Source organism: Arvicola amphibius, chromosome 4 (genome assembly GCF_903992535.2).
Source record: "Arvicola amphibius chromosome 4, mArvAmp1.2, whole genome shotgun sequence".
In the NCBI taxonomy this organism is placed as follows: Eukaryota; Metazoa; Chordata; class Mammalia; order Rodentia; family Cricetidae; genus Arvicola; species Arvicola amphibius.
In genome coordinates, this window is record NC_052050.1 from 119,872,949 (window position 1) to 119,900,571 (window position 27,623).

The 27,623-nt window shown below is 37.5% G+C and overlaps 1 protein-coding gene across 2 annotated transcripts in view; it reads right to left on the minus strand.

Moving 5' to 3' along the window:
- Glra3 (glycine receptor alpha 3) overlaps positions 1-27,623 on the minus strand; it is a 147,217-nt gene that overhangs the window by 92,373 nt on the left and 27,221 nt on the right. For both annotated transcript variants that reach the window (XM_038327681.1, XM_038327682.1), the window contains exons 2-3: positions 15,131-15,258; positions 1,110-1,177 (exon numbers count right to left, since the gene is read on the minus strand). In XM_038327681.1, coding sequence (XP_038183609.1) covers positions 1,110-1,177; positions 15,131-15,258 — 196 coding nt within the window. The remainder of the gene's footprint in view (positions 1-1,109; positions 1,178-15,130; positions 15,259-27,623) is intronic.

Below are 27,623 nucleotides of genomic sequence, written 5' to 3' on the forward strand. Positions count from 1 at the left end.
AAAAAAAAAAAAAGAAAAGAAAGAACAGAATTGTGGGAGAAAGAAAGCAGAGTGAGGCAGACGCCTGAGGCAATTGCCATGCCTCTCCTCTCTGAGACAGATGCAGGTTAAGATCTTTTTTGGAAAGCCACCACCTCATGGTGCTACACAGATTACTAAAAAGGGTTTAAAGCAAGATGTGAGAATTAGCCAATAAGAGGCTGAAACTAATGGGCCAGGAAGTGTTTAAATGAATACAGTTTCTGTGTAATTATTTCGGGGCATAAGCTAGTCAGGCGGCCAGGAGCCGGGCGGGAACGCAGCCCACCGTTCCTTCAACAAACGCTCAGCTTTGTTTTCCGAGCCTTATTAACCTAATTGTATGTAGTTCCCTCAGTAAGACAGCATATTTAAATGAAAATACACAATAATTATAGTTTATGTAGATTATTTTAGCTTTGAGTTTCTTTTGATGATAATACTGAGGTCTAAACCTAAGTCTTCACTTCTGGGGAAGCACCTGGCGTGAAGCCACATCATTGCCCCAGTTCACCATTTTCCCTTCACATTTTTAGTTTGATAGCATCTAAATTTCCAAGGCAACCCTGCCACTCACTCTGCAGCCCACACTGCATTTGAACCTGTGATCTTCCTGCCTCAGACTCCTGAGTAGTTGTGATGAGACACCTGGACCTCTAGGATTATCGCTTATTGTAAATCTTTCTTATGTTTGGGAAAGCGCTTTATTCACTTGAGAAGGGAATTTAGCAGAATACACAGAATTACGGTACATGTAGATCATAAGCATGGAGAATAATGAAATATCAAGGTACTTACTAGTATGCTTTTGTTGAATACTGGAAATAAATAATCTGGTAGGGATTTAATTTTAAATGGAAATCTAACACTATAGTGTTGAATTAGAAAAATCCAATCTTGTTTTTAATGCTTTTTTGTTCTTTACTAAACAGTTTCTAGATAGACATTATTATCTACAGTTGATAGCAATTTAGTCATTCCACTAATTTCATTTATTAAAATCTTACTATATCAAATTAAGCTGTCAATTCCCACTAATGTAATTACAAATTAATCAGGTGTGAAACTTGTTACCAAATAGAGAGACTTACCATAGTGGTTTCTGCAATGGAGCCAAAGCTGTTTATGAATATGTTGCATGTTACATTAACTGGAGGCCCTGGAAAAAGAGAAGAATATTATAAAGGCTGATGGATGTCTACCTAAAATATGTCCAAGTCATTGTGTGCTTTTTATATTTTCATAAAAAAGAGGGTTTTTTTTTGTATGTTCACAGATGCACATTCCTGCACTTAGTGAAAACTCTCAAGGTTGGTATGATGTCCTTTGAACATAAACACTCTGTCGTATATAAAAATGTATTCTAGTGAATATAAAGACTGCATATTTGGAGGTCTATTTTCATGCTCCAGAAAGACCAAATGGAACCAATCCTGGTTTGTCTTGAGCTTTGTACAGGCAAAAAGGAAAGGAGAAGACAGAGTCAATATATAGCTGATTTCTGACTGTATGATGAGGATAGTCACATGCTGAAGATAGTCATATGATGAAAACGGTCACGTGATGAAGATAGTCACATATGAATCACTTTAGAGAAATTATTCTGTTCTTTTCCCTAGGATTTTTTTCTGTCTCTGCATGTCTTCTAAAACTTTGTTGAAAATTGGAAGAATTACTTAAGCTATGGTGATACATAGCTAGACAACGTATGGTGGTACACCTTCAATTCCAAACACACATTTACCTCCAATTCACAGTGTTTTTATTGCTTTCAGATTTTATTCTTTGTTCGTAAGCAATTTACAGTGATTTCTAGTCACTGAATTTTTTTTTCTGTGAGCTTTCAGGTCAGAACAGCTGGAGAGTGGTTTCTTGAGTTTCTTGACCTTTAATTATGTACTCAGTCAGGAAATTTCATTTTCTTTGAGGAACAGCTTCTATGCTCAGGAAGATATGACTCTCTATCTTACCTTTCTCTTCCTAATACCGGGCCCAGGCTCAGTCAGAACGGTCTTCTCTTCAGTCTCCTCTGGGTATACACATAGCCCTCTGCCCTGCATAACTTCCACAGATGTAAGAACACAGGAGAGCTTTTCCAAGTTTCGTAAGCATCTAATATCTCAGGTTTGTTTCATATATTGAACAGACTCTTACTTGGAGTTTGGAACAATAGAGAGCAAAACCAGTTTCTGATTGTTCTCAACAAATGTCCAGAGAACCATGACTTTCCCCAAATATGGTCTAAGACAAGAAATTATTAACTTCTGTCATGACAGTATGGACAGGCTACACAATGACAACCCTCTCTGGATATCCTATCTAAAGAGCAACCAGCGCTGTCTGTTCTCATAGAAGCTGCTGGAATGGTGCTGCATTTCAGACTACTATAAACCTGGGCAGGAAACCAAGTTTAAATACAATTTGTTGTTAAAGAATTCCATCAATTTTTCTCGAATAAACACTTCTCAGACTGTTGCGAGCATGTGCTTTATTTTTAGGATTCTAAAAGTTAATTTTGATGATTTTGCCAGTGTTTTATTGAAAGAGAAGATTCCTTGCTTAACCATTATCTAGTTCCTTTTCAATGTCTGATTGCAGTCACCATAAATACAAGGAATTTTATTATTATTAGGCTCAATTACTCACTTCCTCACCAAATTTCTAAAGCCTGTGCAGAGCAAATGGAAGATTCACTTCCATTGGAGAGACACTGATGTAACAGAGCTAGATCTGGGATCAGTTAACTCTTGGCTTCTTACCAAGTACAAGATATTATTTACTACAAAGTAATTCACGAGTGGGCAATATTCTACTATTTGTTCATCAAGATATCCAAGTTATCAAATGCCATAAAGGATATTTTAGGTACTATAAGTAGCGTGGTCAGGTCAAATTTTAAAAATCATATTTTCTTACTATGTTCTTCCCCTAAGATTCTTTACATGATATTCTATAAACATTCAATTATCTGGCCCCAAGTTCTGTAATTAGCTGACAATTATGTAAATGAAACATTTTGTTGTATAGGTTAAATTTCTCTGTTTTAAAATGTATTTAAATTAATCATATAAAAACATACAAGCTAACATATGAGAATAATTTATTTTACTTCCTTAGCTAATACATAAGAGCAAATTTATTTTCAAGTTTAGTATAGGAAAATAGCCTCTAGGCCTATCTTTTTCTTTCTTTTTATAGAAAAATAATCATTAACTCTTTAAACAGATTTGTTGGATACTTGGGGGATGACTGTGTGGGTAAAAGTATGTTCTATGCATAGATAAGAACCTGAGTTCCAATACTAAGTACCCAAATAAAAACATCTAGACATACATATATGTACCTGCAGCCCCAACATTGATGGGTGAAGATTAGTGGGTTTCAGCAAACTCTCGGTTCAGTGAGAGACTTTCTCTCAAGACAATAAAGAACAAAATCATATAGAGAGACACTTAATACCCACTTCTGATTCCTACATTTGAGCATATGTCATGTACATCTGCTCACATACACACATACACACACACACACACACACACACACACACACACATACACACACACCGACAGTAAGAACAAAAAAGATAGAGATTATTTGTGTATTCACCTAACATTTTCTAAATAAGGTAATTAATGGTGTAGGTGTATGTTCTGATGCTCACACAGAAGCTAAGGACTGAATCTTTTCTTCATACCCCAAACACGAATTTTGATATCTTATTACCTGCACAGATTTAAATTATCATTTTATGTCATATTCATTTTCTAAAATAATTGTGGCAATGAAAATATTCTTCAAGTGTCTTATTAACTTATACACAAGTTTTGAGGGTGGTATTACCACCCCTAGTTGATCAGGGGTTTGAATATAAAGGTTTATGTATGGCATCAGGGAACAAATTTGTGTTCACAGAAGAGCAATGTACAGAGGTAAAGTAGGTCAAAATTAGGTCAACTTACAAAGAGTTGGGAAAACAAAGTAAGCCAAAAAAATACCTTTAATTTAATTTCATTTTTATACATCCTTTTTCTGAAATTGATAATTGTATTATGTATTCCACATAGCTTCCTCCATGTGTGTCATTAATTAACCACAGGGTATAAAATATATAGATTATCCATCTGTCTATGTATGCAACTCTTCAGATACTGTAGCAGTTTTATTTTTCTTGGTCCTATAACCCAGAATATTTTTCTCTATAACAAAGCAGTCAACCTGTTAAAGTGTGTGTGCTATCAACAGTGCAATGGGAAATGTTCCCACTGCCTTGTTTTGTGGGATGCTCTTTCATGGTGCCCATTTCTTCTTTGTAGGTTCATTTCTTCATTTTAATTGAAGATGACTTCTGTTAACTTTCGATGAAGTACTTGAGACTCTAATGCCTTAGAGCTCCCTGCCCTACAGGTGCATTTTTTGTATTGTTCTCATTCTTAAATGTAGTTAGGCTTTCTTATAAAAATCGAAAGTGGAGTCTCTGCCAACCCTAGAATGGCTCCCTTAACTAAGATATATAATTCCTTGTTCCCATATCCACCCTTCCTATATCCCAACCATCCTATTCCCCCAAGCTCTTCCCATCCTCCACTTCACACTTTTCTCTCCCCATCCCCCAACCCCCCATCCCACCCCACCCCCATGTTCCCAATTTTTTGTCCGGCAATCTTGTCTACTTCCAATATCCAGGAGGATAACTATATGTTTTTCTTTGGGTTCACCTTCTTATATAGCTTCTCTAGGATTTTTTACGAATTATAGGCTCGATGTCCTGACTCTAGAGGGGTTCCCAGGTGTCCAGGAATACGCCCCCAGCTAGTTCCTTGGGCAGCTGAGGAGAGGGTGCCAGAAATGTCCAGATCCTATTGTCATACTCATGAATATCTTGCATATCACCATAGAACCTTCACCTGGCATTGGATGGAGAAAATGACAGAGCCCCACATAGGAGCACCAGACTGAGCTCTCAAGGTCCTGATGAGGAGCAAAAGGAGGGAGATCATGAGCAAGGAAGCCAGGACCGCGAGGAGTGCTTTTACCCCTTGAGACGGTGGGACAGATCTAACGGGAGACCACCAAGTCCAGTCGGAATGGGACTGATGGAACAGGGGACCAAACCCGACTCTCTGAATGTGGCTGACGGTGGAGGAGGACTGAGAAACCAAGGACAATGGCAATGAACATGAACTCTACAGCATGGACGGGCTCACTGTGAGCCTTGTCAGTTTGGTTGCTCACCTTCCTGGACTTAGGGGGAGCTGGGAGGACCTTGGTCTTAACATAGTGAATGGAACCCTGATGGCTCTTTGTCTTTGGAGAGGGGTGGAGTGGGAGTATGGGTGGAAGGGAGGGGAGGGAAGAGGGAGGAGGAGGGGAGGAGATGGAAATCTTGAATAAAAAAAAATGAGAAAAAGAAAAAAAAATCAAAAGTGGAAATACTGTTTTGCTTGTAAATTTGGAAGTTCCTCCTCACTTCCCCAGCACTGCTGTAGAAAATTACAAGATGATGATTCGTGACCTTTGCGAATGACCTAACGTTCTTTCTAAAATAGTGTCAGCAAGGGGGCCAATGCCATATTCATGACTTGTGCATGTTCACACTGCTACAATAATTTTAGATAGCGAATGTGGCTTAAATCCAAAATTCTAACTATGTGTAGGTAATATGATTTAAAAATAATTTTGTGTTTGGGGTTTGGGTGGATGCATAAAAAAGATTCAATCTTTATCTTCAGTGTGAGTATAAAAACATATGCCTACAACATTATATTTTTTTGTTTCTGAAACCCACACCAATTGAAGGCTAAGCTTTGGAGCCCAGTCGTACTGAGTACATCTACCAAACACTCTCATACCTTTGGCTCAGGAAACATGCCAAAGAGAAGGTGGAGAGACTGCAAGAGTCAAACACTCAGTGCGTTCTCTGTGAGATCCTGATTGCTAGCAATATCTGAAGCGACATACAAAAAGTCTCACCACCATGACTCTCCAAATGTGAACTGACTAAGGAGGCATTAATGGAATCCCAAGGGAGATAGAAAAAGTCCCATGAGACCTAGACCCTACACAAAAAATAATAAGCAATGTGTAAAGCTGTTAGTGGGAGATTCATCTCCAGGGAAGAGAGCAGTAAGTGGCTCTCCGGTGTTAAGCGGTCAGCCCAGAAAACATACACCCAAATAATAATATGATTGAACAGTTTATTTTTATGTATATATATTTATATAATGTATATATACGTGTATATGTATATATTATATATATATGGATGCAATGCAGTTACTCAATAAAAACATAAATTTGAAGGGCATGGAGGGTGTATGGAAGAAAGAGTTCAGGGGAGGAAAGGAAAAGGAGAAATAATTTAATAACATTATAATCCCAAATATAAAATTGAAAATAGAAAAATCAAACAAATGAGCAAAAAATATCTTATTGAGATAAATACCCATAGAACCTGTGGTTAGGAAACCCACAGAGACAGCTAGTGGGAGCTCTCTGGCTGAACTGACAGCTGGGGTACCTGCATAGGACCCAACTAAGCCCTCTGACTGTGGGTCAGTTCTGTGGCTTGGGCAGTTTGTGGGGCCACTAGCAGTGGAACCAGGATTTATCCCTAGTTTATGAACTGGCTTTTTAAAGATCATTCCCTAGGGAGGGACACCTTGCTCAGCTATGATACAGAAGGGAGGGTCTTGGTCCTGCCTCATTTTGATATACTTGACTTTGTTGATTCTCCATTGGAGGCCTTACCCTTTCTGAGGAGTGGATGGGGGTAAAGGATGGGAGGAAGACAGTGTGGGAGGGAGGGAGGATGGAACAGAGGGGGAACTGGGTTTGATACATAAAATGAAAATAAAAACTTTTAAATAAAAGAAGAGAATAGGGAATTTACTCCACCATTTCTTTATATTTCATCAAAAGTAAAGTGTGACGTCACAGTTAAGTGTTAGAGGTAAATTTTTCCTTCACTCCATGTGAGTCTGAAGTAAGAGCCTCTGAACATACACGCAGGTGGATGGGATCCTTAAAATTTGAAAGGAGCATTTGGCATTTCCAGGCTCTTAGGGTGTGATTCCACCTGGCTAATTACAGCAGGAGTACAGGTCTCAGGATCAGTCTTCACTTTCAGACCAATTATCTCATACCTTCTTGATTTTCCCTTAAACAGAATAACACAAATTCGCTAGTGTTGGTTTCATTCACTTTAAAATAGAATGCAGATAGAGATGCAAAATAAGATGTGGATAAGGGTACTCTGGGGACCACAGCTTGTGGAGCTGTAAAAGGACTCAGGGCCCCATTCATTTGTTGAAATCGAGATAAAGAAAACAGGAGGTGACTTGCTATCCTTGTTTTTATCAAGAAGGGCCTTTGCTGTAAAACTTTGACTTGTACTTGGCATAGAGTAAATGGTATTTCTCTAATTAATTTTCATAGTATCTTTTAAGTGTGATTTTTATCCAAAAACGTATGAATAGTAGCAGAAAAAATAAAATTAGGACAAAATAATTAAAAAATTTCAACTCTAAAGCATTTTTTATGAACAAATATCTCAGGGCATATCTTCATTACCCCACAAAGGTTTAAAGAGTAAATATCATATTACGAGGAGAAAACATTGAAATCGTTGATTTTTTCCCTAAAATATGGTAATGCCACTCTCTGTTGAACAGAGGTTTGAATATAAAGGTCAAAGAATGTCATGAGCAAACTAACATGCTTCTACAAAAGAGCAAGGACAAAAAGAAAGATAGCCAGTTAAGCTCCACAAATGGCAGCCCATGCCACTCTAAGATGTCACCAACAAGATGCAGAAGGCCATTAACAAAAGCAAATAGTCATTTTCAAACTTAATGTGAAAATAAAGGAACTTCTGATGGTCTTGGCTCTAAACTTTATACTTTGTCTTGTCAGATATGTTCTTTGCCTGTGTGTAATCCACACAAGTGCTATTTGATATTCAATTAGTTAAGAGTTTATGCATTCTTTCCTATGCAAGAAAGGACAATGAATTCAAGCATCAAATTCTAAATATGTTTTTAAAAAGTACAACACATACTCATTCAAAAGACATGTGCACATATATAATATTAATATATTTGCATCATTTTGAAATATTAAAGTCAACATCAATTTGGTTATAAAGGTCAATGCTTTAGATCCAGGACTCTTGTTATGTCAAAGTTTTTTGAAATATACTTCATGATCTCCCTGGGGCCTTTACAGATGCTTGATAATGTGACTCTAAGAGTGTGTTGATCAAATTTTGCCATTTTCATTTCCAAAGGTGGCTTTAGGTTCTGCCGGTAACAGTCCTGAGCATGAATTATAGATGCTTCAAGCCATCCATTGCACCTGTTTCACCTTATGAACGAAATTGAGACCAAGTGAGGTGGTTGCTTCTTTTTTCTTGATGGAAGAGCAGTGTGGTGAATCTTTTTAAAAAAAAGAAAGAAGGAAGAAAAAAAAATATCATCTTGACACAAGCTAGAGACACCCTGGAAGAGGAAACCTCAACTGAAGAATTGCCTCTATCAGATGGGCCTGTGATTGTTATGCCTAAATCTGTGAAGTTTCCCCAAACCAACAAGGAAAGTGACTAAAAGCAAAGAGCCTTTACTTTATGCAAGTTTGCAAGCTTGGTCTCTCCGCACGTCCCACCGATTGGAATAAATGGAGAGCCCTGAGCTCAGTTAGAGTTGGTTTTTTATAGTAGTAAAGGTGGGGGTGAAAGGTTTCTGAGGTTCAGGACCCCTGATTGGCTGACATTTGTCTAGGGGTGTCCTGGTAAATGTGTGCTGGCAGGTGGCTCTATCTACAGGGGTTGGAATGTCAGGCATTTCTTTTGGAGGGTCTATTCTTGGGTGGTGCTCAGGTAATCTTAGTTTACGGTCCTTCCTGCAACTTGGTATTGCTTCAGGGTAAACTGCTGAGACTCAGGCCTCCATTAAACTTATGGATGGCTGAGTCCTACTCTGGCAGGTGATGAGGGTTGGAAGTAAAGAACTTCCTTTGGGTGATCTGTTCATATTTAGCTTATCATGGCTGGCTTCTACAGTGGTAAGCCTTTGGCACATTTTTTTTCATTAATGATTGATATGGGAAAACCAATTGTAGATGATGCTGCCCCTGGACAAGTGTCTTATGTTATATAAAAAAGCAAGCTGAACAAGCCAATAAGTAAGCATCATTCCTGCATGCTCTCTGCTCTGGTTTCTGTAGCCAAGTTCCTGCCTTGGCTTCCCTTTATTTTGGACTGTCGCTTCTATGCCATGACCTCTCTCATTCCCACATTGTTTTAGTTCTTGATGTTTTATCAAAGCAACCCAAAATAACTAGAACGAGGAGGTATCCCTTGCACTGTTGTGGAATCCCTAATTTTACTGAGGAATGAAAGCTTTGGAGGATAGGATATAGGAGATTTTTGTAATAGTATGAAAGTAATACGGAATGGACCCAGCTGAGGACAGTGAGCATGGAGAGAGAATCAAAGGATGAGAATAATATAGCACGGTCATGCTTTGAAGAAACTATGTTCTACCCATAAGACTGGAACAGGTCAGAGAAACCAGCAATCTTGGAGTTTCCTTTTTATCTTAAGTATCTTTTGAAAACTTTTATGGAGTATGAAACTCTGAGAAGATGGTAAATCTACTTGCTATCACTGGCGGCACCTGTTTAACAGTCCTTGGCCAATCTGTTACTTCTCCGTGCCAATGCGAAAGCTGTTATATCCATCCAATACACCCCTATGTTTAGCAACAGAGCAAATAACTGCTACAGCATCCATATGGCCAACTGTGCTTCTAAATTGTTCATTACAGTCCACATCCTTGGCCTGAAAAGCAAATGACAGTAGTTGCAGATGTTTTCAGTGGCAATCTTTCTTTTAAATGTCCCTTAAAGACATAGAACATGGCTTTTAAGTTTAGTGATGAAGGGAAAGCAGAATATCAAAGTGCAATTCAGACACTTGGTGAAGATGTTATTTTTAATCACAGTGGAGAAAGTGTTCATTAGGCCAATGTAGAGCAAACAATCAAACAACTCAAATTTTCATAAGGATGACTCTAAGGAATTTGTAACAGAATTCTGTACCAAAGCTTTACCCTTCTTAAAGACAGTATAATTGAAGATGAAAAATAACCCAACCTAGAGATTTGTTTTTATTTTAGCTAAATGAATATACATGTCACTTGGGAGAACTCTCCTTTTTCTTAAATAAGCAAAATATTCTTGATGACTATAAATACAGATTTATAATTTGTACTTTAGGAATAAAAATAGAAATCCATTTATTCTATTCACAGAAATGCAGTTCTAATTTTTTTTTCAGATGGTGTTGTAAGATAGGTTTATGTGCTAGAGGTACCTAGAGTTTTGCAGGAGAGAAGCACTTCTGTAGGGAAAGGCTACAGGACACGGAATGTTAGGTTGAGATCAAGTGGGAAGTGCATTATCACAATGAGAAATCTGATGAGGTATGTAAGATCCAGGAAAGAATAGGGAATGTGTGCTTTTCGTTCCTAACCCATATACATGGAATTTGAAAGGCACTCTTCTCAGGAGGATACAAAAAGAAGGATTTCAGACTGCAACCAACGTGGGGAACAAATAAAACAAAGTAGCACCAGAGATTCATTACACTTAGATCAAATAAATAATTTTATGGAGGGTAATGGGAGTCAAGTTCCTGTTCTCAGATGAGAAAATATGAAAACTGAGAAACTGATATAAACTTTATAGACCTGTAAATATCAATGTAAAACCAAGTTCTTCAGTGATCACACCTAAGGAAGTAAATACAAAAATATCTGCAAACATATGTATATGTAATGTTTGTGTATATGTTTAGATATATCTCCTATTTGTAGAGATATCTTAATGGGTAACAATGAGAAAGATTATCAGTAATGATAAATATCAATATGACCTATGTTTGGTAATATGCAACTTATAATAATACAGCCAAGATAAACCTATACAGCTAAGATAAACTATAAACAAATGACAAATGAGAGGTATGTTATATTCTTCTAAGTAACTGAAAAAAATCCTTTAATGCCAAGGTATTTTTAGATGTCTGTTTGTTTTCTAATTAGAGAGAAAGAATGGGGTATGGATTTGAGCAGGTGGGGAGATTGGGAGGACATGGGAACAGTTGAGAGACTGGAAACTAATGAGAGCATAGTGTATGAAAAACATACTTTCAATTTAAAAAAAATAAAGAGATGTTTCAGACAGTGATTGTAAACTAGATAGCATTATTAAGGAATCATTATTATTGAAATAGCTGATGAAGTATCATTGGGAATTTGGAAGTTAGATGGAAGTGGTATATTCATGCTATGCTGCTAGTTATAGTGGTTATCAAAGCTAATAGTCTTGCATCTAGTAAAGGATTGAGCGTCATGATTTCAGATCACTGACTTGCAGTGAAGTAGATTTATTTTAAAAGGTGGGTTTTTATTGTATTTGTTATTTTGATTATTTGAGAATGTTTTGAACGTAAAAGTTAGATAATTACTATATAAATAGTAATTTAAAGGTAAGTCAATGGATTGCAGGGAGCCAACTCCAATCAATATATTTATATCACAGCTCCTCCATCTAGGAATCAGGGAATATAATAGAAGAAAGGATGAAAAATTAAGACCCAGACGATGGAGGAGTGTGTATGTGTTACTTTCATTGGTTAATTAATAAAGAAACTGCTTGGCCCAATAGAACAGAAAATTAGGTAGGCGGAGTAAACAGAAAAGAATTCTGGGAAAAAGTGAGGCAGACGCTTCAGGCAGTCGCCATAGTGAGTTGCCATGCTTCTCCTCTCCGAGATGGACGCAGGTTAAGATCTCTCCTGGTAAGCGACCACCTCGTGGTGCTACAAGGATTACTAAATATGGGTTAATTAAGCGATAAGAGACTGAAACTAATGGGCCAGGAAGTATTTAAAAGAATACAGTTTCTGTGTAATTATTTGGTGTAAAGTTAGCCAGGTGGCAGGACACAGTCCTGCCGTTCCTTCTACACCCAGAGGATCAACACATCATCTGTAGGCACCGTCTTTCCTAGAATGGAATTGGATATGATAACATGGAAAGGGAATTTCTTGTTGCCTCACCTCTATTCAAAGAACTAGAGGAAATGAACAACTGTTGGGAGGAGAATCAACTTTCCCTGGAGTGAACATGCTTTTTGGTTGTCAAATGGAGAGTTGTAGGCCCTGAAACGTATATACACGATCAACAGTAACAGACTCCACAGAATGTATTTATATATTTGTGCATATTTACATGAAACAAGAGTAATTTAAATATTTGTGTGTTTACACATATCTATCTGCAACACAGTAATGAAAAAAGAGGCTATCTAGGTGAGACTTTCAGGGCTTAGGAGTGATTAGAGTGGAGGTAACTGTGAGGGGCTGGAAGGATAAAAGTTAATACGAAAGTGATTCTATTTCAATTAAAACATAGTTTAAAAAATAAAAGTAGAACAAAACTATAATATACTTTGACCATGTAGACATATATCATTTTAGAAAAGTATTTTCCTCAACAGACTGTGTCACAATGACCTTACAATTTGTAGACATGGAAAGAAAAAACTTTCCCCAAAGTAGCAAGAAAAATTGTGTCTTGGTGCACAGGAATAGTTCAAAATAAGAAAATGATATTCTTAAAATATTCATCTAATATAACAAAATATGTAGGTATAATACATTAAGTGTTATTCTGCAGAGAGCATATATAATATTGTCCATGTATATTTACATATAAGTAAACAGAGTCAGAGGGATGCTAGCAGTGTTCATTGATTTGTAATATGTTCAGAAAGGTATTAATATAAAGAAAAATCACAAGTAAAGAGAAATCACAAGGACACTATGTAAACAAGTAACCTTATTTCTATCTTTCAAAAGAGTCAACATTAGAGATAGACTAAGATATCAACAGGTATAAAATAAATATTTGTGAGGACTTGAGAACTGAGTGTTTATTGACATAATACTCTCTGCTGAAGTCCAAATTATAATAAAGATCATGAAAGGCCAATGGAAGGAACCAAGATTATTAACAATGGAAAGAAGTAAATTTCAAGAGTGTCTGCTAGAATATTTTAGTTAAATACAATGTTATTGTAGTATTATTAAACTTTTATTTGCTGTTCAATTGTGCAATTAAGATTGCTTCAAGTTTCAAATGATACCAGAAAAATTTTACTTCACTAAAGAAGATCTGGAAACAGTTTTTATTGTCTAGAGATAATTGTATTGCCAAATAAAAGTGAGAATTAATTAATGTATCAAAGAAGTTGGTAGGAAGTTCATAATTAGTTTAATGGCATAAAAAGTAAAAGACTTTTAAAAACAACTGACAGATGAGATAAAGTATTATATTAATACAAATGAAGACTGAGCAGAGCAGGACTGAGAAAAAGGACCTCCGAATCATTCTCTTTCCTCATTTCCTGTGAAACAAGCTTGTTCTTAGTTGGCGCCAGGGAACTTTTGAAACATTGTAAATAACTTTGTTGACAATTGGGACAAACATGATACTTTTCAGTGCCTGCAGACTAAAGCCTTCTTCCTGGCGTTGGCAAGCATGGTGCATCAGGAACATCCCATGTCACTGTGGAAGTGTACTGAAATGATGTAAGTAAGGGAAGGAGGCTTTATTTGGCTCACAGTTTCAGGGTATACAGTCCATGACGGCAAGGAAAGCTTGGCTGGGACCAGCTTGGTCAAGGTGGCAGAAATTTAAGGTATGGCTTCCTCATAAGTCTTCAGTAAAGCAGAGCTCAGGTCAGGCTAAATTGTTCAATTCCAGCAACCCTGCCTCCAGCTAGACATTACTATCTGCAAGTTATAGCACATCCCACAAGCTGGAGACCAAGGGCGCAAGCACCTGTGTCTGTAAGGGGTATTCTATAGCCAGGACATTGTATGCGACACAGCTCAACAAAGAACACCAAGTAAAGGTCCGGCTCAGAAACCCTTTCCTTTCCAATTTCATTTTCAAGAGAGAAAATATTAAAAATGACAGAGTGAAAGGAAAAAGAGTTGGGGGAGAAATACAAAAGCTGCAACGATGCCCACGACAATCAACTTGATTGCTCTGAACTAAGTGGCATTTTTACCCCTCACAAGAAATTTGGTGGTTTGATATGAATGAATAATATTAATAAATCTGATTTTTCCTATGCAATTTTAAAATTTGGAATTTTAGTGCAGCAAAACTATACTTATAATGATAATGTATAAATGATACAAAGGTAGCATGCTATTTATAAATTTGTGTAGCCTGTCAAAACTGTTCAACACAAAGCCAGAGCAAAGTAGGGGCTCTAGTCCATCAACGATGATAAATTAACTATTCTAATATAAGATGCCAATAGTGAACAAACTATCAGGATGAATGCGTCTGCATCTCATAACCCATATTCTCTAAAGCATAGACTGATCTAACAAGTGCCTAAAATTTAAAACAAAGGTTTCCAGGCAAACCAGAGCTCAAAAAAATGTTCATTTAATTCCCATCCTGAAAATTAAAAAGGAATTTATTATTTCTTCTGGTTGCTTCTGGTTTATAGAAATAGAAATAGAAATAAAATCTGAACTACTGATGCTAAGCTTTTGCTCCAGACAGTGGGATAACAGACAGGCATTAATACATACATAAACACACAGACACAGACACAGACCCACACACATACACTCCTCTAGCAAAAAGTTGATGTAAGACATACAGGTATTTAGAAGCCAGGCATGGTGGAAAACACCTATAAAACTACATTATTGACACTGAGGTAGGAGAATGGCCATGAGCATGACGCTGGCTTGGGCTATATGGAATACACAGCAAGGTCTTGTCTCAGAAAAATCAAAACCAACCAAATAATAAATAACTATTAAGAAGAGAACAGTACTGCTTGTCCACACCAGGCACATTATGGTCTAAACAGGAACACGGGCTTTTCTCTTACAGGCACAGCTCTTATTAATACAGTATTTCAAAGACTATTGGAAATAAGTGCTAGAGTTTCTGGCAGAATCAATTTGAAAACTTCACTTCTTTAAGCACACCGCACCCAAGGAAGTACACAGAATAGCTACCTTTGAAGTTAGGCCTGATTCTTGCATCGTACCCTGATGTCCGCCCCATTAGTTTGTCCAGAAAATCCGAAGGTGACATTGGAGCACTGCGAGGTCTTGCACTGTTCGTTTCCTTTGTGGCAACCAAACTGGAAATGAAAACAAAATGAGAGACTTTACAAATAGATGTCAGACACTGCTTACTAGAAAAGTCAAATGTGAAGTAAGAATATCTTTGGCAACAACACCAAAGGAAACTTAAATACCACACAGTGAACATTATGAGACAAATATTTATGGATTTATGATCAATGCTTATTAGTAAGATGTCACATGTATTCCTTCATTTGTCAGTGGTGGCTTCATGTTGTATTAAACCTGGAAACAATCTATTCCAAATTTTTAAGCTTTCCAGAATCAATTCACTCAGACGTGATGTCAGACTGCCGTTTTGGCTAAAGGTATCCTTAGTACTTGCGGTATAAAAATAGGAAAGTGCAGCTGTGATGTGTAATTTTCATTGCTTCTGTTGAGACAAAACTCCCACCTTTTAGGTTTTGTACGTTTTACTCAGCAGTAAATGAAACTACTATAAAATATATAGATAATATTGTTCTTCATCCAGTTAAAATGCCTTCTCTATTAATAGCAATTTGTTCAATTCATTTATTTACAGTTGTATGCTGTTTCTCTGTTATATACATTTTGTTAACATCTCCCCCCATCAGTGATTGAAGCAGTTGGCAGAGCTGTCCCTGGCCCTCACCAGCTGTAGCATTTGGAAGAACAGGCTCTTAACCTCACCTGGGCAAAACAATGCCAACGCTGTTGGCGGAGGTGTGGGTGAGCCAGCCCTGAAGTGGTAAGCGTGGGAAAACTGTCCCTACTACTTGTCTGTCAGCGATGGTGTGGGTGGAGGAGAGATAACCCCCTTTTCTCCCCTCTCTCCTTTACCAGTTGACGCACTCAGGAAAGCAGGCCTGATCCTTGCTGGGGCAGCCCAGCAGAGCTGGTCTTTTTATCAGAGTGTAGATGACCCAGCTCCAGAGTTTCAAACAAGGGAGCGCTGTCCCCGCTACTCCTCTCACATGTGGTAGCATGGGTAGAGGACAGATGCCCCACCCACCTGATCATCAGTGCATGAGACAGGTGGAAGACCTGGTCCTGGACTCAGAACTGGAGTATTGTTCCAGCCCCTCACCAGGCTCAGCACTCGAAAGAGCTGCCCATGCACCTTACTTGAACATCTCTGTAGCGCTGGCCCTGACGGTGCAGGTCAGGGAGAGCCCACTCTGAGGATATGGGTAATGCTGGAGAGCTCACTCAAGTGGTGAGGGAAGAACTGGTGAACGGACCAACCCTGTGGTTGCCTAGGCTCAAGCCAGGGTTATGACTTGGCCTATGGCAACATCCACCCCGTCTGTGTGATCTGTTGGAGCATGTGAATGGGCCTGACCCGCAGAACCAAAGCTGCAGGATCTCCACCACACGGGGCCACAGCAGCAGGATATCCAAGAAAAGTCCTAGTGAGGGCCCAGCATCGTAGGAATAGTAATAATCAGAGGCTGCGAATCAGACCAGTGAGTCTTTTTTTTTTTTTCTAAAAAGAGAACAAACTATCTTTTTTTTCATTATACGTACAATTCCAGGTTCCCACTCCCTTCCTTCCTCCCATTTCCTTTACATACCCTCCTCACATACCCTCCTACCCCACTCCCATTTACTCCTCAGAGAGGGTAAGGCACATTGCTTTGGGGAATGTCAAAGGCCTTCCTTACTATATCTAGGTTGAGCAAGGTATCATCCAAAGAGAATAGGTTCCCAAAAGCCAGTGCATATAGTAACAATAAATCCACTGCCAGTGGTCCCTCAGTTCTCCCCAGCCATGCATCTGTAAACCACATCCATAGGAGCTAGTTTGGTCCTATGCTTGTTTCTTCTCAGTCCAGCTGGAGTTGGTGAGCTCCCATTAGCTTAGGTAGACTGTTTCAGTGGATGAACCCTTTATGCAGACCAATGACTCTTTACAATGAACACTCAAACACTTGCATGTAAAGATGTATGGACAAAGGGGTTTTTGTGTGACTCACTGTGTCACATGGCAGCTTCCATGATGAGATTTTTATTTTTTCCTTTTTTTCTTTTTTTTAACTCTTAAGTTTTGTTTCACTGGGGGTGGGGGTGCAGGGACAGAGGGTGGATATGAGAGATGGGGAAAATAATGGGATCAGGATGCATGATGTGAAAAACACACTGAATAAATAAAAATAGGAGAAAAAGTTCTAGAATATGTGTGTTAATGTAGAAAAAACAACCATAAATTTGGTCTGGGAACTTAGCAGTTAAATGGATAGAATCTTTGTTGGGTAAAGGTAGGACTGCATTTGTATTTTTAGATTCATTTTGAAACAGGGCTTCATTATCCTACCCTGTTTGACAAAGTATTTAGAATTTTCCTACTTCAGTATACTGAGTACTGGGACTATGAGTACACAAGCACCATGTCTTGCTCACACTTTTCCTTTTTCATGTAATTGTTCTTCTCTAGAAAGCCATAGTGTGACTGAGCTGTTGCCTTCTCATTTACCTAGATTGAGTTGGCTAATGGAGCCGAAATTACTTTTTAATCCTCAAAACTTGAAGAAAGTTAAAGCTGACCTAGAACACACATGGTGTTTGGACATCAAGTATTCAAGATGATATTATTCCCCAGGAGTTGCCATTCCTTCTAGTCTCTCAGCTCTGCCAAGCAGTTCAGAATATTGCCGAACTTTGAAAGGAAATGAAGAAGAGGACCAAACAGCATCTTGTTTTTGAGTCTACAGCACTAACGTCACAACTGTCTTTTAGAAGGTGAGGTGGCTCTTAGGTGTGTTTTATCGTCATTTGCCATGACATCCAGAGAAAGTGAATGCCAGTTCTCTACTAGATTCTTCAGTTGTTCTACTTTTTCTCTCCTAGAATTTCTCTTCCTTAGTTCTTTTCTTTTACAATTACTGTTTTTCTGATAACATTTTTGGTTTGGTTATATTTTTATTTTTGTTCTTGAAACAGAGTTTCCTCTATTTTTAAGAAATGTGTTTTAAATAACTAATTTAAAGGCTTTACTGAGCAAACCCTGTGACTTTGTTTCCTTACCAAGTTTCAATTTGTTAGTTTTTGTCTTTGTCTAAGTTATGCTTTTCTTCTTTACGTATTTCATGAGTTTGTAAGGAAAAGTAGACAGTGTGACAGTTCTGGGAATAGTTTACTCTCTACCCCTATACTTTTTAACTGTATTTTGTGAGGCAGAGTCTTCTTGACTAAACCCACAAAACCTACATTAGTCAGCATTTGACATCATAGAGTATTTCCTTATTCAGAATGGAAGTGGTGTTTATAAATTCTTAGATTAAATCTCTAAGTATTATTACTGGGGGCTATTTTTGTGAGCCAGATAGAGTGGAAGAGGCCTTCTTAGGCCTTTCTTAAGAACTTGTATGGTTGAGGTTATCTGCTGCTAGGCTTGCCATAGAATGGGACTGACAGGGGACTTCAATGCCTGCAATTAATATTCCTATTTTTCTAAAGACTAGAACTCTGTGTTGGTTGCTTTTTTCTGGATACTTCTTTTGTTAACTTTATGTAAAGCTAGACATATCTGGAAAGGGAAAATCTTGAGAAAATGTCTCCACAAGACTTTTCTATAGGTGAATCTGGGGGTAATTTCTTGTTTAATAAGCAAACAATGGAACACAAGGCAGTAAACAACACTCTTTCTTAGTCTTTCCATCAGTTAATGCTTCTATGTCCCTGCCTCTATGTTCCTGCCTTTATGTTCCTGCCTCTATGTTCCTACCTTGAGATCCTGTACTGAATTATCTGGTTGAAATAATCTTTTTCTACCAAAGCTGGTTTTGTTCATGGTGTTTTATCACAACAATAAACAGTTAACTAAAGTAATTTCAAAATCAAGGGACCACTAGTGTTGGCTTTCTAAATGGTCTAACCCCTCTTCTTAAATATGGCAACATCTTTCAGTCTCTTCACAGGGCCTATGTGTATTGGTCTTCTTTCTCTTTCAAAAATAACCAGCCATTGTAAAGTGACATTCAATTTGATTTTAATGTACCCTAATTCTGCCATTTGTGATTAAAGTTATGTTTTGTGATAGTAGGGTTTATTACATCAGTATGAATTTTGGAATAACACATTTAGTATACAACACATGGTATATTCACCACCCCACACATACATGTGACCATAGGTGTCTAGAAGCATAGAAAAGTTTTCCAAGCCCCTATGAACATGTGCATCCATTGATTTTCCTTTTAAGAATTAATATGTGTCCATTATTCATTCTCACTGTTATGTATTGCCTCAGGTACTTGTCAAACTAAAAAAGACATCTATAAATAATTTTGATAAATGTCTCCAGGAAAAAAAAGCATTTTCAGTGGGTGAGTTACAGTAATAAAAAATTACAGTAAATAAAAGTTACAGTAAATAAAAGGAACTGTGCCAATACATTTTCCCAGAGAACCTTCAAATGTGAAAAATAACAACAGCTCTCTGAGAATGAGGCACTGACGGTTGAAACTCCATTCTGCCCCTTATGATTGACTGCTCTCACTTTATAGGGTTCCCACAGAGCTCAAGAAGACAGACTAGGAAGCCAGAAAGCAATAATGTCACAAGTTTCATTCTTCTTACAGAGTTAGATATTTTTAATAATTAAGTTACTTCCTAGGTTGCTGCAAGCCTCTGATTAACTGCCAGAGTTTTGAAAATGTTGGCTTCCAGTTTTCCCCCAGTATTTATAGAGAAGAGAGTTGGTAGAGGTCCATACAATCCTACTTCCCCCCACCCATTCCCATGACATATCTCTCAGACCTCTTGACACATAGGTCTTTTCTTTTTTTTTTTTTTGTTAGTTTGTTTTTTCCTGTAAAGATACAACTTACTTATGTCTCCACCTTACAGTTTCTTTTTATTTGGGATGATTTTCCTTCTTCTATTTGTGGCCTCAGGTAATTCCTTAAAACTATTTAAGACTAACTTTAGAAAGTTCATAGCAAACATCATAATTTGATATTCAGAGAAAGGGCATTGGTAATGCTTCTGAGTTTTTAAACTGAGAAGTCAAAATTTATTAATTAACTACATAATCATACGTAGTTGATTGATATTCTAGTGGCAGAATTAAAAGCAATATATCATCTATGCAACTATCATGTATCATCTCTTTCCCCGACTATCATCTTACCATCTATACTTCCGCAAGCAATGCATATCTCTACCAGAAAATGAAACGAGGTTATTTATATAAATAAAGCAGCTGTTGGTATTCAGGTGTTTGAAAATTTCATTGCATACCTTTTCCAGGTACATCAAATAGTATCACATAGCATCATGGAAAATGAAATTGCGAAGATGTGAAATTAATATTTTCACAGTCTTCATTTTTGACAAAAGGAATAATATTTCTTTAACAGATAAAAAACACAATTTTAATACTATTCCATTGTGTTCACATGGTACTAACCCTTCAAAAATCATGTTTTCCTAATATTTTTGTTGTACGATTTCTAAAATAATTTTTGAAAATACTACAATGCAATGACAGTCTTGAAATCAACAGCAGATCTAAAGATACATCTCTCATCTTAAATTATCATAGTGCTTTGATATTTGAATCACTCTGAAGACTCACGTACTGATATTTTCTAATAGTGTCCACAAAGATCTCATCTGTGTAAATTTCTTCTTTAAAAATCTCTCCAAGCTCAACTATAGACTAATCCTTGGATAATAATAATATTTGAAACCTTGATTGTCTGGAGTACGTGATGACATCACTTAAATAGTGACACATATAGTAAGAAAACGCGTTAAAGAATAAAGAGAATGGAATGGACTGTGTATGCCTAATGGGGCATATTTCCACCCGTGAATAATTTTGTGCTGGAACACTGACACCAATAAGATAACAGAAGGTAGCAGTGGTGAATTGCATTCTACTTGAAGTTTTCTGTGTGTATGCTATTGAACTGAGCAGAAGCAAGACAGCTTCCTGCTACTACTCAGCAGTAAAAAACAATGATATCTTGAATTTTGCATGCAAATGGATGGAAATAGAAAACACTATCCTGAGTGAGGTAACCCAGACCCAAAAAAATGAACATGGGATGTACTCACTCATAATTGGTTTCTAGCCATAAATAAAGGACATCGAGCCTATAATTCATGATCCTTGAGAAGATAAATAAGAAGGCGAACCCAAAGCAAAATAGATAGTTATCCTCCTGGATATTGGATGTAGTCAAGATTGCCGGGCAAAAATTTATTAAGTATTTTCGCATTAAGGTTTAGGAGTGAACTTGTCCTATAATTCTTTCTTTGTTGGGTCTTTGTGTAAAGGTTTGGGTATTAGGGTAACTGTAACCTCATAGAAACAATTTGGCAATGTTCCTTCTTTTTTTATTTTGTGAAATGACTTGAGGAATATTTGTATTAGCTCTTCTTTGAAAGTCTGGAATAATTCTGTGTTTAAGCTGTCTAGCCTTGAACTGTGTTTGATTGAGAGACTTTTAATGACTGCTTCTAAGACAGAATGCAGATGCATAACCTGAATTGCCCATCACCTGTGACCAGGAAAGACTTCAAGGGGAGGGAGTGGGAAACCAATCCAACCACATAACCTTTGACCTACATTGTACTCTGCTAATGGGATGTGCTGGCGTGAGGTTGGCCTAGAGATTGAGGAAGTGGCCAACCAATGGCTGGTCTAGCCTAAAACCCGTTGCAGAAGAATAAGTCCACCCCTGACACTCACTACCTGAAGCACCAGAACCCACAGGCTAGATGACCCAGAGAATTAGGATAGAAACAAACTTGCCTAAAGGGAAAAAAGTCAGTCAATATATTGATTCCTAATGATATATTCATAGATTGGAGACTAGCACAGTTGTCAGCAGAGAGGTTTCATCCAGCAGCTGATGGAAACGGATGCAGACCCATAGCCAAACTGTAGGAGGAGCTTAGGGAATCCTGAAGAAGAGGGGGATGAAAGAATTGTATGGGCCTGGAGAGATCAAGGCCACCACAAGAAAACCCATATAATCAACTAACATGGGCTCACAGGGGTTCACAGAGACTGAATTTATAAGCAGGGAGCCTGCATTGGACTGACCTGGGCACTGAGTATATATATTTCAGTTGTGTACCTTAGTCCTCTCTTGGAACTCCTAACAGTGGAGCAGTTGTTGTCTCTGACACTTTTACTGGCTTTTAGGACCTTACTCATGTTGGGTTTCCATACCTAGACTTACCTAGACTTAATACATGCTTAGTCTTACTGCAACTTGCCATGTTTTGTTAATATCTCTGGAAGACCTGTCCTTTCCTGAACAGAAACAGAGGAGGAGTGTATCAAGGGGATGGCAATATAGGGGTGGGAATAGAGAGAGGTTCTGGGAGGAGAGAAGGGAAGGAAAAACAAAAATTGCAAAGCAAACTTTGAAGATTGATGACTATAAAATATGCAAGAATCCTAGGCAAGGTTATACCCTACATTTTATTTCCGGTTGATATGACCTGAGTGTTTGTGTCTTCCTTCAATTTCTTTGTTGGAATTCTCATTCCAAGCTGATGGTCATAGAATATGAAACTTTGGGCAGCTAACTAAATCATGGCAGGAAAGACATTGCAAGTTACATTCTAGAGGTTGGTTTAGCACCTCCAAATATCAGGTCACAGTTAGAAGACCGTGACATCTGAACCAGCAGAACTTCACCAGAACCCTATTTTTGTAGCTTAATCTTGGACTATTCAGATTGCAGCACTGTGAAAAATAAGTTTCTGTTGCTTATATGATCTCATTTACCCGAAGTTTATTACCATTTCCTAAATGGGCTAATGTAGAGCCACACAATTGAACAGACATGCTTAGTTTTGTTTTGACAAACCTAATTTTGAGAGAAAAGGATTTTTTTCTGAAAAAAAAAACATTGAATTCTTGTCTATGAAATATCTCTTTTTCCTTCTCTAATAAAATACTGACTTTGCATACAACTCTAATTCTTGATCTTATATGTTCTTAATTTTTTTCTGCTTACACAGTAGTATGTGAGCTTTGTACTATATGAACATTAGCTATCAGAGAGTTATAGTCCTTTAAAAGATCTCATAATAAAACATACATATGGTTTTATATAACTAATCCAAAATGTTCTCTCTTTTAAAGTGTCAACATCATCTGTGCATTTATATTCAAATATATTTATTTTTTAAACCTCAAGATAGAAAAGGCAGTGAGAAAGTTTGCATGATTAATTTAAGATAGATCTTCTGAAAATAGACTTTATCATCAAGGCCATTTTTTGTTCAAACTTCTCAGTATACAACACTAAGATATTTACAGCAAGTTACTATGACTTTGGGCAAATTATCATGATCAGTACTTTTAAAAGAAGCAAACTTGACTCTTTTATTTATGAATCTTCTCAAAAATCTGTGCTAATTAGCTACCCTCCCACTCTTGGCTGCTGCTCATTTCTATGATGTACCAAGAATCTCACTCACTATTAACTTTATTTGGAAATTCTGTGTGGCCTCAAACACATTCCCTTCAAAGCTTTTATTTCAAAAAGAACTTAAGTACTTTACATATTATTTGTACAAAGATGTAGTAAGGGCAAGTTCAGAAAGTCTTTCAATATAATTATTTGATAATTTTAATATAATATATTCTGTTCATATTCACCCTCAGCCACCCCCCCACTGCTTCTCATATTTACCATAAGACTTTGAGTCTCACCTCAACTTTGTGTCTTCCTCTTTTTCTGTAAATAATCTACCAAGTCCAATCAGTGCTGTTCACACACTCATGGGAGTGGAGCCATCATCTGAGTCTAGTCAGTACACCAGAGGCCACACCCTTAGAGAAAACTGACTCTCCTATCCCAGAAACCACCCATTATCTACAGCTCCGTAGTTAGTTGGGGGTTCATGAGTTCCTGTCCCTTCATGCTAGAATGTTGACTGGCTTGAATTTGTGTGGGTCTTATGCAGGCAACCATAGCTGCTGTGATTTCATGAATGTAGTAATGCTTCTATGTCCGAGTCACCTCTTCATTCTGGTCCACTGTGACCCCTAGCTCATCTGACCTTTCTATTTTCTCTTCTGAGATAGCCCCAGAACCTTTTGATATGCATGCTATAGATATAGATGCTCCATTTGTGAATGAGTGTTTCACTGATGCATCCTCTATACTTTATTTGTTTATTTATTTATTATTTGTGAGTTTCTGTGCTAACTATCACCTAATGCACAAAGAAACTTTTCAATAATGTCTGAGAGCTGCACTAACCTATAGATATAGAGATATGAATTTACAAGACTGACTGATAGTATGTCCATTTGGCAGAATGATATTACTGCTTTCCCCAATGGAATCTTTTGAAGGTTAGAAGAAACCATTCACTTAATTAATGTAACTAATCACCAAAATTATCAAGAACTTTGAACAATATAACCAGAGATTTTTGGTGAACAAAAACATTGTCACAATATAAATGCTTTTAAATGACTTTTCATTCAACTCTCAGCTACATTATCTATCCTTGCTAAATGAATGTTCATCTCATAAGAGGAAATCAGAAATTTATAGTGGGGAAAGGTATTGCAGATGTAAGAGAATTCCTCACATGTGTAAATACACGCCACAATGCATATATTTTTATGAGCTGATTTGCCAAAGTTGACCTGTGAAGAACAAATGAGTGTTCAGATTCTGAACAGAAATGTGGAGAGCGAAAGAAAAACAGTTCACCGAGCCTTCCACGCCTTCATTAGCAAGTCTTGTAAGGCTTTCACTTCTTGTGAACAGAAAGTTCAGTTGTTACTGCTTGGCATTCTCTGAATGACAGTAAATCACACCCCTGTTTGAAAGATAAGATCCAGATTGAAGAGCTCAGCATACTACCCATTTCTTTATGTCCCAGTGTAGGAAGGACTAAAGAGAACCTTGTCCATCTTGCAGTGAGTGACATTTTGATCATTTCAAACCAAAAATAATACCTCACTGTAGTGAAGACATTATTAGTAAATATTTCATTTTCATTTTTATATTAGTCATTAACAATCAAAGTGCAAAATCATTAAGGACCAAAGTGGAAGAATATAAACAGGACCATTTTTGAACACCTCTGCAGGATTATAAATAAGTAAAAATTGGTTCTTGCTTCTGGGCAATGTGTCAATAAAATATAAGTATTGTTTTTAATGATCTCATTTCTCTCTGCAACCTTATTATGTATGGGGAATTTTTTACTGCCAACAGGAATGACAACTGCCTCCAGGTTTCTTAGACAGAGAAATTCTGTAATGGGTATTATTACCTGTATATTACAGAAGAAGAAGATCACATCTACAAAAGGGTTTGCAATGTTCTCTAGACTATTCACACACTAAAACCACCAGCCTGTATTTTAAATCAAAGAAAACTTTCTTTTCCAAAGTACTATAAATGGGTAAAAACGTGTGTTTTTTGTTCTTAGTGCATAAAAAATACCTTGTGCCTTTTCTCTTTTACCAGCTACGCATCTTTCCAGCGTCATTTCTTTCAGTGTTGAGACCATGCTGTTATTTCTCTTCTTAGCAAAAAGAGAGCAGAAACATTTTCTTGAGGAACAAAAATTCACAGTGAAAAATGTCAGAGCCCACAGAAGTAAATTTTTTCCACCTTGACTAAAGGTCAGAGAGTTCAGTCCTAGTCTTGCTCTTTTATGGTTATTGACAGGAGACTTGCTTTCAGGTGTGGCTACTAACGGGATCCCTTATCCTAGGGTGTGGTTACTTGGTGTTTGGGGTATTAAGATGGTAATCACTTTGTTCTTGTATAATGTAAAAAAGTCTTTTGCTTTCTTCCCCTCTTTTGAATTGGGGTATTTAAAGATGATAAGAAATAAACAGGGGCAGATTCACTATTGACCAGGTCGCCACTCTGACTCTGTCCTGTCTCTTTATTTCTTTTGTGTCTCTGTTTATTCTGCCTAACATTTCTAATCTGCAGGTTTCTACCCTGGAATGTACACCTGAAAAGTAAAGAAATTCACAAACATGAAAATGGCATCTAAGTTTGTATTTCCATATGTAAATCAGTAAATTTTAGGAGCAACAACTGATAACAATACAAGTTTTGAACTTTTTATGAGTTTAATGTGACAATTACATCCTAGTCATCAAAGGTGTAGATAATAAAAACTAAAGATCTCTGAGAGTTATAACTTTTGATAAAATAAACAAATATACAGAAATTTTAGAAGTCTCTAAGGTTTCCTTGGAATCATCTATTTCTGAGATTAGATTGGAACACAACAATCCTAGACACTGGCAACTTACCATTGTAAGTAAAAGCATTTAACAATGTAACAGCAATAGAGGGAGAAAGAATGAACCAACACCCTAGGTCTCCAATTCGTCTCTCTCTCTCTCTCTCTCTCTCTCTCTCTCTCTCTCTCCTCTTTCTCTCTCACTGTGTGTGTATGTGTCTGGCTATCTATCTATCTATAATCTATCATCTATCTATCTATCTATCTATCTATCTATCTATCTATCTATCTATCTATCTATCATCTATCTGTCTATCTGTAGTGGATTAATTAAAATATTGCAGGATCCCTGGGAACTACAGAGGCAGAAACACTGCAGGTCCCTGAGAGGTGGCGGCAGGCCATATGGTAGCAGGCAGTGGGCAGTGGGTCCTGAGAGCAACCAGTCCCAGAGAGGGACAGTGTAGTTCTCTGTGTGGCTGCGGCAGGCCATGAAGAGAGACAGATAGATGGGTATGGCACAAGACCACGTTGCAGGTCTCCAAAGGCAGCTGGTCTCTGGCAGGGAGTCAAGCAGCGGGCAAGAGACAGAGAAATGGATAGGCATGCCATGCAGAGTAAGGTTGGATATTTAGTGGTTTGTGGAAGAAAAGGGGTAGAAGGAAAAGAGGAAAGAGAGGGAGAAAAAGAGAGAGAGAGAAAGAGAGAGGAGAGATGGAAGCTGCCTCTTCTAGAGGGAGATAGAAAATGAAGAGACTCAGGCTGCAAGCAGGAGGGACAACCTGTAGTAGAAATTATATTAATTAAATTACTGCCTGTATCACCACATGACTATGGCTTACCAGCAAGATTCTAACCTACATCCATCTCAGGCTGGGGATTCATGGTGTCTGTCACATTGCCTTCTTCCTCTCAGAATTCATTTCTGTCTTCCCCGTCTACCTGAGTTCCACCCTATCAACTAGGCCACGGCAGTTTCTTTAATAACCAATGAAAGTAACACAAATACAGAAGGACCTCCTACACCAAAAATCTACCTGACTCAGTGGACAGGGGTCGGGGAGGGAGTGGGCGTGGCTTGTCTATTAAAGAGACAAGACAGACCATTACATTCTCATCTCTTTTTTATAATAAAAGGGCAGGAGGTATATAGATAGATGATAGATAGATAGATAGATAGATAGATAGATAGATAGATAGA